General features: G+C 42.2%; 1 protein-coding gene and 1 pseudogene across 1 annotated transcript in view; both read right to left on the bottom strand.

Moving 5' to 3' along the window:
* Nol11 (nucleolar protein 11) overlaps positions 1–14,440 on the bottom strand; it is a 35,195-nt gene that overhangs the window by 18,184 nt on the left and 2,571 nt on the right. Inside the window, exons 2-14 of the mRNA XM_021212808.2 lie at positions 14,348–14,435; positions 14,175–14,231; positions 12,079–12,227; positions 10,652–10,709; positions 8,992–9,136; positions 7,882–8,070; positions 6,973–7,053; positions 5,632–5,766; positions 5,234–5,319; positions 3,419–3,493; positions 2,243–2,424; positions 595–720; positions 194–445 (exon numbers count right to left, since the gene is read on the bottom strand). Coding sequence (XP_021068467.1) covers positions 194–445; positions 595–720; positions 2,243–2,424; positions 3,419–3,493; positions 5,234–5,319; positions 5,632–5,766; positions 6,973–7,053; positions 7,882–8,070; positions 8,992–9,136; positions 10,652–10,709; positions 12,079–12,227; positions 14,175–14,231; positions 14,348–14,435 — 1,623 coding nt within the window. The remainder of the gene's footprint in view (positions 1–193; positions 446–594; positions 721–2,242; positions 2,425–3,418; positions 3,494–5,233; positions 5,320–5,631; positions 5,767–6,972; positions 7,054–7,881; positions 8,071–8,991; positions 9,137–10,651; positions 10,710–12,078; positions 12,228–14,174; positions 14,232–14,347; positions 14,436–14,440) is intronic.
* LOC115065464 lies at positions 6,600–6,734 on the bottom strand (annotated as a pseudogene).

Below are 14,440 nucleotides of genomic sequence, written 5' to 3' on the forward strand. Positions count from 1 at the left end.
GAGAGAGAGAGAGAGAGAGAGAGAGAGAGAGAGAGAGAGAGAAAGCGAGAGAGGCGAGAGAGAGCGAGCACAAGTGAACAGATTTAATAGATACTGGAAAAAACACAGGAAAAACAATTTAACCATGCCTTAGTTTCTGCTTAGCATATATCCCTGATGGACACAGTGCAGTAGAAACTATTTGGAAGGATACAGCAGAGCTGCTCGCTTTGGTGCCACAGGACAGGAGGTCACAGGAAAGGAGACGGTCTCATGTGCTGCATCTCCAGGCTTTTTATTTAACTGCTGACTATCTTTACTGCAGTTCCCATCTTCAGGACCAAAGCCATTCTCAACAATTTCAATTTGCTCTTCCATTTCCTTTTTTTCATCTTGTGTGGAATCACTATACTCAGAAGCTGACTCCGTACTGATATTACTGTCTCGAAGACAGTCATCACCAATGCTGTGATATTGATTAAAAGCAAGAAGTTAATTCCCACTATTTGAAACTTCTGCAAATTCATTTTCTAACCCAAGCATCCAATACCTTAAAAGTCAAGTAAGCCAGACTTAAATGATGTCAAGGGACTGAAAGCACAGGTCCTAACTTACCTCAAGAAAAGTTTTAAGCAAGCACTGGTGGTAGACTCAGGAATGTCAGGGAACNGCTGCAGACACAGTTGTAACACCTGAACATCTGTGTGCTCTAGGGCGATGTCCATCAAGTCAGGGCATAAGCTGAGACCAGAAGTAATATAATTACTATGATTTTATATTAAAAAAACATTAGTAAATTACAACAAAAAAGTTTATTTTATGACTGTTTTGCCTGTATGTATGTCTGTGTACCACAGATGTGCCTGGTGTCTCTGAAAGTCAGACGAAAGCCCGGATCCCTTGGTGCCTGTGAGCTACCAAGAAGGTCCTGGGAAAATAAATCCAGGTCCTTTGCAAGACAAGCGAGTGATTTCCAGCCCCAGTGTTTTTTGCTTTTGTTTTTTTAAAAGAAAGAATCACTATGTAGTCCAGGCTGACCTCAAACTCAATCTCCCTACCCTGGCCTACTAAGTGCTGGGATTACATGCATGTACCTCACCACTGTCTTAATTTCTTTCTTTCAGGTTCAAAAACCAGGTAAATGCTGAAAGCAAAGCTCAGGAGGCCATTCAGGTGGGAACCTGAAACAGCAATGCTGAGAGCAATCCCAACAGCGGACCAAGGATGCTTAGAACTGGGCTATGGGCCACTTGTGTGGTACTCGAATCAAGAATCTGGCTTCCCTCTGCCCATACCCTGAGAACATACATGAAGTTGAACTGAGCAATAACAGATCAGTTTGATTCATAGAAGAAATTTCAAGAGGTCATTTAGTTTGATACTGAGAGACCACCTGTAACTATTAAAGAGATCAACACCCTTAACTAGAAACCTTTAAAGCTACACTAGACAATAGGAAAGCTGTCCCAAGAGCAGACTGTCCTCTCTTATCTAGTGAATATACAGATTCATTTAAAGGAAGTCTATACTGAAGGAGTTCCCTGCTCCTCAAATCCAACTGCCCAGCAAAATGTTTCCCTAGGGCCAGCACAAATGAGCTGATATGGCGGTGGTCTGAGCCATTCCTTGAACTCATAGCATCAGTTAGCAGCAGTATCAATGCAGTAGTAGTCTGAGGGCAAAGATATGGAAACTGAGGCAGGTAATGTGTGGCGGGATTGAAGTCCCTATAAAGAAGACTCACAGCCCACTGTGCAAAGCTGTGAAGGTGCGGAGAGGTCCATGTGGTGAAGCCCATGTCACCGCAGCAACAGGAAAGGAACTGAGACTACGGTCATGTCCAGGCAGCAATCTCTGGTGAGATACGTGTGTGGTGTTAATTTATACATGATCACTTATGAGTGGGTGTTCATGTATGTGTGTGCCCGTGTCTACGGAGGCTCCAGAGTAATACTGAGTGGTTTCCTCCACTGCTCTTCACCTTATAAGGGGCAGGGTCTCCCACTGAACCTAGAGATTGAAATTTTGGCTAGTTCTATCCTTATCTCTCACACACCAAGATTGCAGGTGGGCTGCCATAACCCAACTTAATTTTATGGGGGTTCAGGGAGGCCAAACTTCAGTCCTCATACTTCACTTGCTGAGGCACCTCCCAAGAACCATTTTTACATTAAAACCAAATGAAATAAAATAAAAAACATACAAGTACAAACGAGATTTAAAAAAAAAAAAGCTAAATATGAAGCATGAGACACATATCTACCTGTAGGAAAGCACATGTGTTTGGATGAGCTGCATCAGACAGTTCCGGGGATAAAATGATGGTTCTGCTTTACTTCTTCCCAGAAGTCCTGCTACTATGTCTCCAATCATAGTATGAAAGTCAGGTGTCGACTTAGCCAAAAACTTACGGAGTTCTACTTCAATGTGCTTTTCTGAATCTTTCTGAAAGGGCAGAATTAAACAATTTAGCCCAAGACATTAAGAAATATGAATATTCGTGTAATCCACTGAAGCAAGTTGACATTAAATTGTACAACACACACACACACACACACACACACACACACACACACACACACACACACACTACAGAGGAGGAGAAATCTAAGGATTTATAAACCCAGTTACTCAGACTATATTACAAACACCGTGGGGACTCTCACACACAGGAGCACAGCACCACATCACTAATTTTATCAGATAATAGAATCAAATAAGGCAAAGTTTGGTGACCACTCTGACAAAGTTAATACACAAGTAAATGTTCACCATAGCTAACAATAAACAGAACATGAAGAACGACACTGGAGAGATAACTCAGCTGTTAAGAGCACTAGTTCTTGCAGATGATTTGGGTTCTGTGCCTAAAATCTACACAGTAGCTTACTTAACTTCCCAGGCACTCTGGGATATACAGATTGAGTTCTTTTAGTCGACCCCTGTATGGGTCCCAGGGATCAAACTTGGTCACCAGGGCTTCAAGACAAGTGCCTTTACCCACCGAACGATCTCACCAGCCCCATTTCTAGCTTTCTTTTTTAAAAGTTTACTTTTATTAGCTAGGCAGAGGCAGCATATGCCTTTAATCCCAGCACTCAGAAGGCAGAGGCAGGCAGATCTTTGAGTTTGAGGCCAGCCTGGTCTACATAGCAAGTTCCAGGACAGCCAAGGCTACTCAGGGAAACCCTGTCTTGTAAACCAAAAACCAAAAACCAAACCAAACCAAACCACAACAACCCCAAAGAAGCCGGGCAGTGGTGGCTCACTCACACCTTTAATCCCAGCACTTGGGAGGCAGAGGCAGGTGGATTTGAGTTCAAGGCCAGCCTGGTCTACAGAGTGATTTCCAGGACAGCCAGGGCTACACAGAGAAACCCTATCTCAAAAAACAACCAACCAACCAACCAAACAAACAAAACCAAACAAACAGAATTACCTTTATTATTGATAAAAGTTGTTTGAATCCTGGAACTTCTGGCTGTAAATTTGTTTCAACTTTTTTTCTCCTAAGCTGTAAGTAAATAAACTGGTTAGGTTTTCGAAAAATGAAAAACAAAAAACAAACAAAAAAAAAAACCTTTCAAAATATCAAGACTAAGATCATATACTTAGAAAATACATATTAAGGACTTATTATTTAAAAAATATTTTTTCCCTTGGGACTCAGAGTCTCTCTATGCAGTTCTGGGTGTCCTGAAAGTCACTATGAAGACTAGACTTGACTCAAACTTAGAGGTCTACCTGCTTCTGCCTTCTAAGGGCCGAGATTAAAGTCATATGTCACCATGCCAAGCTATTTTTATTTTTTGTGCAAGAGTATTTTGCCTTCATGTGTGCATGTGTAGCATGTTCATGCCAGTCACAATGGAGGCCAGAAGAGGGGTTGGGTCCCCGAACTCTGGGCTGCTATGTGGATGCTAGGACCACCACCTAGTCTTTTATAGGAGCAGCCAGTACTCTTAACCACTCGGTCACCTCTCTAGCTGCAAGATTTTCTTTTTTTCTTTCTTTTTTAAAAAAAATTATTTATTATGTATACAGTGTTTTGCCTGAAGGCCAGAAGAGGGCACCAGATCTCATTATAGATGGTTGTGTGCCACCATGTTGTTGCTGGAAACTGAACTCAGGACCTCTGGAAGAGCAGACAACCCCTAATGATTTTCTTTAAGTAAAGGTCAATGTGTGTTTCCGTGGGTGTCTGTGTATGTGAACGCCAGTATCTGAGAAGGCTACAAGAGGACACTGGGTCCCTATAACTACAGTTATAGGCAGCTGTGAGCTGCCTGAATCAGTGCTGAGCCTACACTTAGGCCCTCTGCAAGAGCAGCAAGAACTCTTTTAACTGCTGAGCCAGCTCTCCAGCTTCAATACAATATTTTTTAAAAACAAGATTTGTTTATAAATAAAGTGCTTTTATTATAACTGAAATTGAGCACATTGTTTTTTGTTTATAACTTAGGCTGGACTGGAACTCACTAAGCCCAGACTGCCCTCAAACCTGCAATGCCCCTCACGTAGCCTAAGTGCTGGAATTAGAGGCATGAGTCACAGCCAGGTTTGGTTTTAGTGGTTTTGTTTTTTTAAACTGGACACCTCTATACTCAGGAAGATATTACTGCTAATTGCAAACTGGCATATTTTCTACTTGGGTCTTAGTTAATACCACACACATCCTTAAATATTAACACATACTGGGGCTGGAGAGAGCACCACTGACAACAGTTGTTGTACTTGCAGAGAACCTTAGTTTGGCTTCCAGCACCAACATGGCAGTTCACAATACCCACAACTCAAGTTCCAGGGGATCTGACTCTCCTCCTCTTGCCTGGTGGAGCACATATATACTTGGGTACATAAAGATAAAATAAATAACCATTTAAAAAAAATTAATAGCTAGAGCTGCCAAGTATTAGTTAGTTTGGGTAAAGGCTATATAGGGTTACAATGCTGAAGCCCTGTTATTAAAAATCAAGCTGTAGCCAGACAGTGGTGGTGTACACCCTTAATCCCAGCACTTGGGAGGCAGAGGCAGGTAGATTTCTGAGTTCGAGGCCAGCCTGGTCTACAGAGTGAGTTCCAGGACAGCCAGGGCTACCCAGAGAAACCCTGTCTTGAAAAACAAAAACAAACAAAAGAAATAAAGCTGCAAAAGGTACATATACACGAACATTTACACTAATATAGCCTTTCCTTTTTTGTTTTTTTCTTTTTACATTCGCACTAACATTTCTCATTCAACTACTGAACTTACAGTTCTTGACTGCTCTGCACCGTAGGACCCAAGTTCATATCCTGAACATGTTTCCCAGTTTACAAAATGGGGCATGGAATGAGTGCCTAAGGAAATACAAAACATAAATTACTGGATTATTTTGATCTAATATCATCAAAGTAAAGAACAACAAAGGAAAACCATTTATGCACAATTTAAGAGAGGTCTCAAGCCAAGAGGTGGTGGGGCATGCCTTTAGTCCCAGCGCCTGGGAGGCAGAGGCAGAGACAGGCAGATCTGAGTTAGAAGCCAGCTTGTCTGCAGAGTGAAGTTCCAGGAGAGTAAGGACCACACAGAGAAACTATGTCTAGAAAAACCCAAAGAAAAAAGAAACCAGGAGCTAATAAAATGATTTAGGAAAGTAGAGAGGGTCCCACCTGACTCTTCTGTGTGCTTGAGCTTTCCAAGAGCGCCTGCTAGAGACGAGGCTTCACACTTGTATGGAATCACAGTTAGACCTTTTCCATGTAGCATGAACAGTACTTCCGACGTTGTACATCGTGGTGCGGAGCCTAGTGCGCACCACGATGTACAACGTCCACAAGCAGAATCCCAGCACTTGGGAGGCAGAGGCAGGTGGATTTCTGAGTTCGAGGCCAGCCTGGTCTACAAAGTGAGTTCAGGGACAGCCAGAGCTATACAGAGAAACCCTGTCTCAAAACAAACAAACAAACAAACAAAAAAAAACAAAGAAAAACTAAAAAAAAAAAGAAAATTCTGAGCCGGGCGTGGTGGCGCACGCCTTTAATCCCAGCACTCGGGAGGCAGAGGCAGGTGGATTTCTGAGTTCGAGGCCAGCCTGGTCTACAAAGTGAGTTCAGGGACAGCCAGAGCTATACAGAGAAACCCTGTCTCAAAACAAACAAACAAACAAACAAAAAAAAACAAAGAAAAACTAAAAAAAAAAGAAAATTCTGATTTCTAAAAATTTTCAACTACTTTTCCTACAAATGATATGTGATTCTTCTTTATGACTCAAGTTCCATTATGTACATATTCTCCATCGTCTTCATCCATCCAGTCACCGATGGCACACAGGTCCGTTCTTTGACTCAGGTTTCCCACACTTGTATTAACACTGAATAAGCTATCTCTGAACAACAAGACACTTTTTTTATTTTATTATTTTTTCAAGACAGGGTTTCACTATGTAGCTCTGGCTGTCCTGGAACTCACAATGCTGATCAGGCTGGCCTCTGACTCAGAGATCTGCCTACCTTTGCCTCTAGAGTGCTGGAATTAAAGGAATGAGCCACCAATTCCATAGTAACATTTACTATTTAAAGGCTAATTTATTAGGAATAGTAATGCCTTAGGTTATAGCTTAATAAACAACAAACAAAATCATAAGTACATATGAACGATTAAAACAAAAACCAAACTAAATGTAAGCTCTTAGGTAACAAAATCAACTGTAATTCTAGTTTTCCTCAGAGAACAGAAACTTCACTTGATCTTAGCCAAAAGGCCGAGAAGCGATAGAGAACAGAAACTTAATAGAACTAACTAACTAAAACAAATAACTAAGAGAACGATGGCACATGCCTGTAATTCCGGTACCAGGGAGGCTGAGGCAGGAGGGTTGCAAACTTGAGGCTATGCTAGGCTACATAGCAACACCTTATCTCAAACAAAGACCCAAACTCAAACCCCAACAAAATAGATAAACCAAAAACAAACCCAAAAAACAAACAAGAAAAAGAAAAAAAAAGTAAGACTTACTTGCCCACTGGTTCCTTGTGGCAGCTCTTTTGACGTCTGTAATGTTTGAAACTTTATGTTCCATATGGAGAGGCATTCTATAATGTAATTTACAGAAGTTCAGAAACAGACCTAAACAGAAACACATGCTAGCCTGCCATGAAGGAAGGAGGCAGAGGGAAATACACAAGTTTGCTTGATGTATACAAAAGAGTGGCTGCCCCAGGAATTCCAACAGATGAGGCACAAGGCAGGTAGAGGGCAGAGTGGAAAAGCCCCACAAAGGTCAAGATAGCAGATCTGAGTCTGTAATGAAAACAGCATTCAAGAAGGAAGCCCAGGACCAGATGACCTCACCAGTGAATCCCAGCAATCATAAAATCAGCACCAAACTATTTTAGAATATAGAAGAAATAAGTCCTAACATTCCAGTAGGCCCATATTACCCTGAGGTCAAAACCAGCACACACAGGCATATACATATATGGATACGCACACACACACACATACATGTACACACACAAACACACAGAAGCTTGCACTAACAGTATGAATAAATCATGCTTAGCAAAGTTTCAGGGTAAGAGTAATACATACAGCCAACTGTGTTTCTATATCTTAGACAGAGAAGCTCTGAGAAGGAAACATATTAGCGTTTAAAGGAGAGAAACAACTGAAGGTAGGGTAAAAACTAGGAAGCACTGCTTGCTAGTGGACACTAAGGAAGACATACACAGATGGAGTTCGTGAACTGGGAGATGGCACTGGGCATGGTGGTACACACTGCGATCCTAGTGCTTGGGAAGCTGGGGTAGGATGATCTTGAGATCAAGGCCAACCTGGGTTACATAGTGAGATTCTGTTGAGAACAGAGAGGCTAGAAACTAGAGGCTAAAAGCTAAATTTGATTAAGCAATTGCAATTACCCTTAGAAGCTGGAAGTGGAGGTCCCAGGACAGCTATGTGGTCTTGATCCAGGATGGTGAGGGCAACACCACTTCGAGCACTGCCAGACACAACTGACTTGAGCATCAATGCTCTAACTAACCTCTGATTTTGTTCTGTGTCACTTGAATACATTGGTATCAAGGTTTCATATATACACCCATCAGAGCCTGTTGGGAGCAAGTAGGTGACATTCAGTAATGGGAAAAGGACAGTCTGTATCTATCATAGTTAAATGTGTTAGGGTGTTTCTACAAAAAAATGTATTAGGATGTTTCTACGACTACAAGTTCATAAATAACCCAATTAGATTATTGGACAACTATATCACTTTTCTTTCCCTCAATAAATATATTAATTTTTTTTATAAATGGGGTTAATAAAATGGTTTGTAAGGTAAAGGCACTTGCCACCCAACCTAGAAACCTTTGATCACTGGAGCCCCTATGATGGAGGGAGAGAACTACAAGCTGTTCTCTGGCCTGAAAATGAGAACCCAGGCACATAAGAACACACAGTAAGGGGCTGGTGAGATGGCTCAGTGGGTAAGAGCACCCGATCGCTCTTCTGGAGTTCAAATCCCAGCAACCACATGGTGGCTCATAACCATCTGTAACGAGATCCGACGCCCTCTTCTGGAGTATCTGAAGATAGCTACAGTGTACTTACATATAATAAATAAATAAATATTTAAAAAAAAAAAAAAAAAGAAAGAATATAAAGTAAGTAATGCCAAACAAATGTGTGAGTGTTGCGGAAACACACTGGAGGCAGAACTCCATTGGCAAAACTGCTTGTCTTCTATGCACAGGGCCTTTAGTTTAATCCCTAGCACCACATATAACCAGGCTACACACTGAGGTGTAATCTCAGCACCTGTAAGGTAGAGGCAGGAGGATCAGAAGGATCATCCTTAGCTATATGTGACTTTTCTTTTTTTATAGGTACTACATTATTTGTTGTTGTTATGGTAAGCCTAAAAGTCCTATGAAATGGCTATAGGAGAAAGCTGCAGAAAGCTTAAGACTCTGCCTCATGGACAGTCTTCTAACAGCCTCCATTTACCACCTGTGGTATTAAAGAAGACTTACTTAGAGACACCAGGGAGATGAATTTCCCATCCACACGTGCAGTAAAATTTGGTTTAACAGATTTTTCTTCTTTTCCAAGTAAGAGTGTGTATTTGCTTAAGCTGTGTGATTTGCACAATCGTACGTAAGCAAAATAATTCCCATGCTGCAAGAAAAAAAATATTTTATAAACACCCCCACTTCAAATAACTATTAAAACTAGAAGTTAGGGCTCGAAAGATGGCTCAGCAGTTAAGAACACTGACTGCTCTTCCAGAGATCCTGAGTTTAATTCCCAGCAACTACAGGGTGGCTCACAATCATCTATAATGGGATCTGTTGTCTTCTTCTGGTGTGTCTGAAGACAGCTACAGTGTACTCATATAAGAAACAAACAAAACCCTAGAAGTTATTGCTCCATTTTAATCACTTCAATAACTCCTTAAAACCTGCTTGCCCAGGCTGGGTGTGATGGCGCAAACCTGCAATCCCAGTACTTGGAAGGCAAAGACAAGAAAAATGTAGCCAATTCTGAGCAAGCCTGGTCTACATGTGAGTTCCAGCCACCAGGACTGCAGAAGTGCTGTGCTTGGTAAGCAGGAGCCGCGCCACTGAGCTCTACTCCACCCCGTCTTCTAAGACAGTGTCTCAGGACATAGCCCAATTTGATCTCAAAGTCTCCATCCTGCTGCCCCATTTTCCCAAGTGTTGGAATTACGGGCATGTTATAAATATAGGCATGTCTTCAGTTAAATTTAAGATGTGATAAAAATGTTGCTTTAGTTTCTTTCTTGTATAACCCTGAGCAGCAGAACCTGGGGACCCATGGCTCAGCAACAGTCTGAGGACCGTGGGCTTGTGGAGATATAGCAAAGACGAGAAGTAGATTCTCATCACCAAGCTGGACTTGAAGTCAAGAACATGAAGATCAAGTCCCTGGAGACCTGCCTGTTCTCCCTGCCATGCAGAAATCTGAGTTACTGACTTCCTGGAGCATCCCTAAAGGATGAGGTTCTAAGGTCACAGCACTACAGGAGCAGAGCAGGGCTGGCAGAAGGCCTGCTTCAAGGCTTAGGTTAGGCTTGGTGTGAAGTGGATGAAGGAAGTGGCTACTGACATCTGAGGGTCCACTGCTTTGGTCATGCTTTTCATTTTCCCTGTGTGGGGAAGGGCTAGTGGGAATCAAGACCTGCAAGCCTCACATCGTCCCATGTAAGATGACAGCTGTTGTGGCTCTGTGCTGATATGCCTTAACCCTGCCCCCAGAGGCAATGGTATTTCTTTGCTCCTCTGTCCAAATACCCTGGGCAATTTTGGAAAGGCCATCTTTGATACCATCTCCAAGACTGACAGCCACCTCTGGTAAGAGACTCTGTTCACTAAGTCCCCTACTAGGAAACCACTGCCCATCTTGTGAAGATCTACACTAGAGTCTCCATTTAGAGGACATAGGCTTCAGCTCTTGCTACCAAATGGGGTTTTATACCATAAAAATAAAGTGAATTAAGTCTTCTAAAAAAAAAAAAAAAGCTTAATTTAGGCATAGCAGTTATTACTAGCATTTTAGTGTTCACAAAAGAAACAAGCTAAGAGAAATAGCAAAATCACATTTTAGTTTTGAAACTAACACAGGTGACTTAAAAAAATGCCACAAAGAGCAGAAATTGAAGATGTCACTTACATTTTCAGTAATAAAAATTAAAACCGGTTGCTTAAATAACATGAAAACTTCTGACCACCTTTAAAGAAAGAAAGAAAAATTAGAAAACACGAAATCAGTTGAGAAATGTTATTGATGAATTCTATTTAGGTAACTATTACGGTGTTTTGGAGCCAGAACAAGAGAGGCCAGACTTCAGTAACCGCAGTGGAAGCAGCACAGGTTGTAAAGCTTCCCAGACACTGATGGGAACTGCCAGGTGGGGGGTGGAGGAGCCTGCAGGCCTTGAAACATTTACATCGAGTCCTCTGTCCCCCTTCCATCATCACTTTGGGGACCAGTGCTAGTAGGATAACGTTAGAACCCTATCTGGCTTCTATAAACAGCAGGTAATGAGGCACAGGAAGTAAGACTAGGGCAGTATTGCTGGTGTGTGACAAAGTGGTGATGAGAACCCAAAGGTCACCCACTCCATGACAGCTGTTCACACTTTAGATGTGCATGGTAAGTTCAAGATTGGGTGCTCACTCGTTTGCTCGCTTGCTCAGCACAAGGCTCTGCTCTGAGATTACTCTCTACCAGGCCACAAGTGAATGGTGATGTCATGGACTGTCCCACCACCAGGTGAATGAGCTATTTACCCAGCATCCCTCCAGAGCCCAGGAAAGCCAGAGGTGCTACAGCGCCACCATCACCTCTTACTAAAGAGACATGTTTTTCTCCAGGGGAAAGGGCTGCAGCTTGGCTGCTAAGCATGACAGAACCAAAGAGTTTGGATTTCCAGCATTCTCCATTTCCTTCACAAACAACAGACAATCCAGGTCTCTGACCTCTGACCAGGACTCTGGGCATCTCCTCCTCATTTATTATCATTCCACAGGCTCACAGGTCCTCAGGGATTTTGCTCAGTGTCTCAAATGGTGTTGTAGTTGTTAACATTTTAATGCCAGCCTAGAACTTATTATGCAAATCAGGCTGGCCTCAAATTCAGATATCTGACTGCCTCTGTCTAGTACTATACCCAGCAATAAGTGGGATTTAATTAGAGTTTTTTTCTTTGGATTCCAGGGATTAACTCTAGGCTTCAAACATGATAGATAGGGTTATACCACTGAATTATACCATAGTCCTTTATATTTTTAAGCATTAATACCTTTAAACACAGTAAAGAATGTATTAAGGTGGGAGGCTAGAGAGATGGCTCAGCGGTTAAGAGCACTGACTGCTCTTCCAAAGGTCCTAAGTTCAAATCCCAGCAACCACATGGTGGCTCACAGCCATCCGTAATTAGATCTGCTGCCCTCTTCTGATGTGTCTGAAGACAGATACAGTGTGCTTGCATACAATAAATGAATAAATCTTAAAAAAAAAAAAAAAAAGAATGTATTAAGGTAACGCAGAGCACATTTTCTATTGGGAGAAATTCATACGCAAGCACTGGCACTCACTTGATCACCTCCTCCTCAGGTATGACAGCTTCGATGTTCTGCTGTGGCTCTGCAAGCAAGGCCTCTAGCCCACGAGCAGCGCCTCCGCGGAACAGCACCAAGGGCTCTGTTCTTTGCACTGAGTGGATCCTGTGCACCTCAGCTGACAGCTGGAAAAAAGTTCCAAATATTTTACATTTTACTCTAAAAGAATAAACATATAATACAGACATCTTTAGGTGTCTAGCTTAGCTGTCTAGCCTTGGATTCATTACTGTGCCTTAGCTTCCTAAGTGGCTAACATTACCTGCAGGTGCCATCAGACCCAGGCTAAAAGACTTATTAAAAGACTCATTTATGTTTGGGCATAGTGGTGCACACCTTTAATTACTGGAGGATCTGCCTGTTCTCCCTGCCACCCAGAAGTCTGAGCTATTGACTTCCTGGAGGCAGGCAGATCTATGTGAGTTCAAGGCTAGCCCGGTCTATATATCAAGTTCGAGGACAGCCAGGGCTACATAGTGAAATTCTGTCTGAGAGAGAAAGAGAGAGGAAATAGGCTACCTCCAGCCTGGGTCTGTCTGTCTGATCCTATACTGTAGGGCCGTGTACAGGCTGGGCCAGCATTCTAGCACTGAGCTAATCCCCATATCCACATGCAGTGCTCAAACAGCAACAACAACGATAGCGACGACACACAAAAAAACAAGCAACAAGAACAAAACCAAAGATAAACCACCAAGGAGTTGGTAAGGCTCTTGCTCTAACAAAGGGTGAGAGAAATAGCTAACCTCTCCCAGTTCTTAGGAGAAAGCACATTTTGAAGTTTCATGAGTCTAGGCAACAATTATATTGGATTTGAATTAGTCTCATTTGGGGTTCTAAAATGTAACAATTATATAAATTTTATTTTTTATTATGTTCATTTGTTTTACTTGCATGTGTGTCTGTGTGAGGGTGTTGGAAGCCCTGGAATTGGAGTTACAGACAGGTGTGAACTATCATGTGGGTGCTGGGAATTGAACCAAGGTCCTCTGGAAGAGCAGCCAGTGCTCTTAATCACTAAGTCACCTCTCTAGCTCCAAATGCTATTAATTATAGAGTCAGACATTTAGAACTAGAAATTTGTTCACTGAGACAGGGTTTCACTTGGTAGCCCTGGCTGGCCTCAAATTTCCTATGTAGACCAGGCTAACCTTAAACTCACAGAGATCTGCCTGTCTCTGTCTCCTTGGCGCTGGGATTAACAGTGTGCACCAGGGGTGTAGCCTCCCCCAGCCCTGAGTATGCTGGCTCAGACCTTGCTGCCATCGAGCATGAGACCACCTGGAGTGGAGCCTTCCAACTTAGATGGCTCTATTGTTTTGTCACCTGCCACTACTCTTCTCCAAGACATTGCTACCTGCTGAGAGACCCTTGAGATATTCTGGCAGATAGCCTACAGGCTGGTGACAGGCTTCAAGAATAGATCTGCAGGGGATGGGCCTCCCCCCTATATAAGCACAGACTCTTAGTAAACTTTGGGGCCTTGAACAGAAACATGTCTTGGCCTCCATTATTTCTCTAGCTGTTTTCTCCCATACAGCTCCTGCCTCCCACTCAGGAACCCAGTTAGTGTGGCCGTAGGTGGCTACACAGGGGCTGGAGAAATAAAATGTCACAGAAAATAAACATTCTTACAAGAAACACACCAAACATTCAAACTCCAAACACATTTTTATATTTTGAGAAAGTTATGTACATGTGTGTGCATCACATGCACGCAAACCTACAAAAGCATCAAGATTGTCTGGAGTTGGAGTTATAAGTGGGTGTGTGCTGGGAACTCACTCTCAGTCTTCTGTAAGAGCAGCAAATACTCTTAACTAAAGAGCCATCATTCTAGCCCCACTCAGAACTGTTTAAATCAGTCTTTATGGGATAATATAGCCTGCATTTTCTAACCTATTAACACATGAGTTGAGACAGTTATCAAGGTCTGTAAGAAAACAGCTGGAGGGAAAACTGACTGCAATCATGAGCTCCTTTCCCAGAGGCAATATGTTATATAACAGATATGAAGCTGAGTTATTCATTTTAACCAATATTTAAAAGTGTCAGAAAATCCAAAGACTTACTGTAGCTTTGAATACTTTATCCAGGTTTACGTCTTCATTATTCCATATCCTCAAAACCTTAAATCAAAAAAGCACATGGTTAAATAGTACTTCATTGCTTATTTACACGGAAGGAACAATCAATACATGTAATATAGCTTACGTTTCACATGTTAGTATGTTTTCAATTTTACCTTATGGTCATGTACCATAATATACTCTCCGGTCTGAAAGTTGCACACAGCAGGACATGTTATACTCTGACCTTGTTTCACTGACCAGCTGCC

This window comes from Mus pahari, chromosome 14 (assembly GCF_900095145.1).
Source record: "Mus pahari chromosome 14, PAHARI_EIJ_v1.1, whole genome shotgun sequence".
In the NCBI taxonomy this organism is placed as follows: domain Eukaryota; kingdom Metazoa; phylum Chordata; class Mammalia; order Rodentia; family Muridae; genus Mus; species Mus pahari.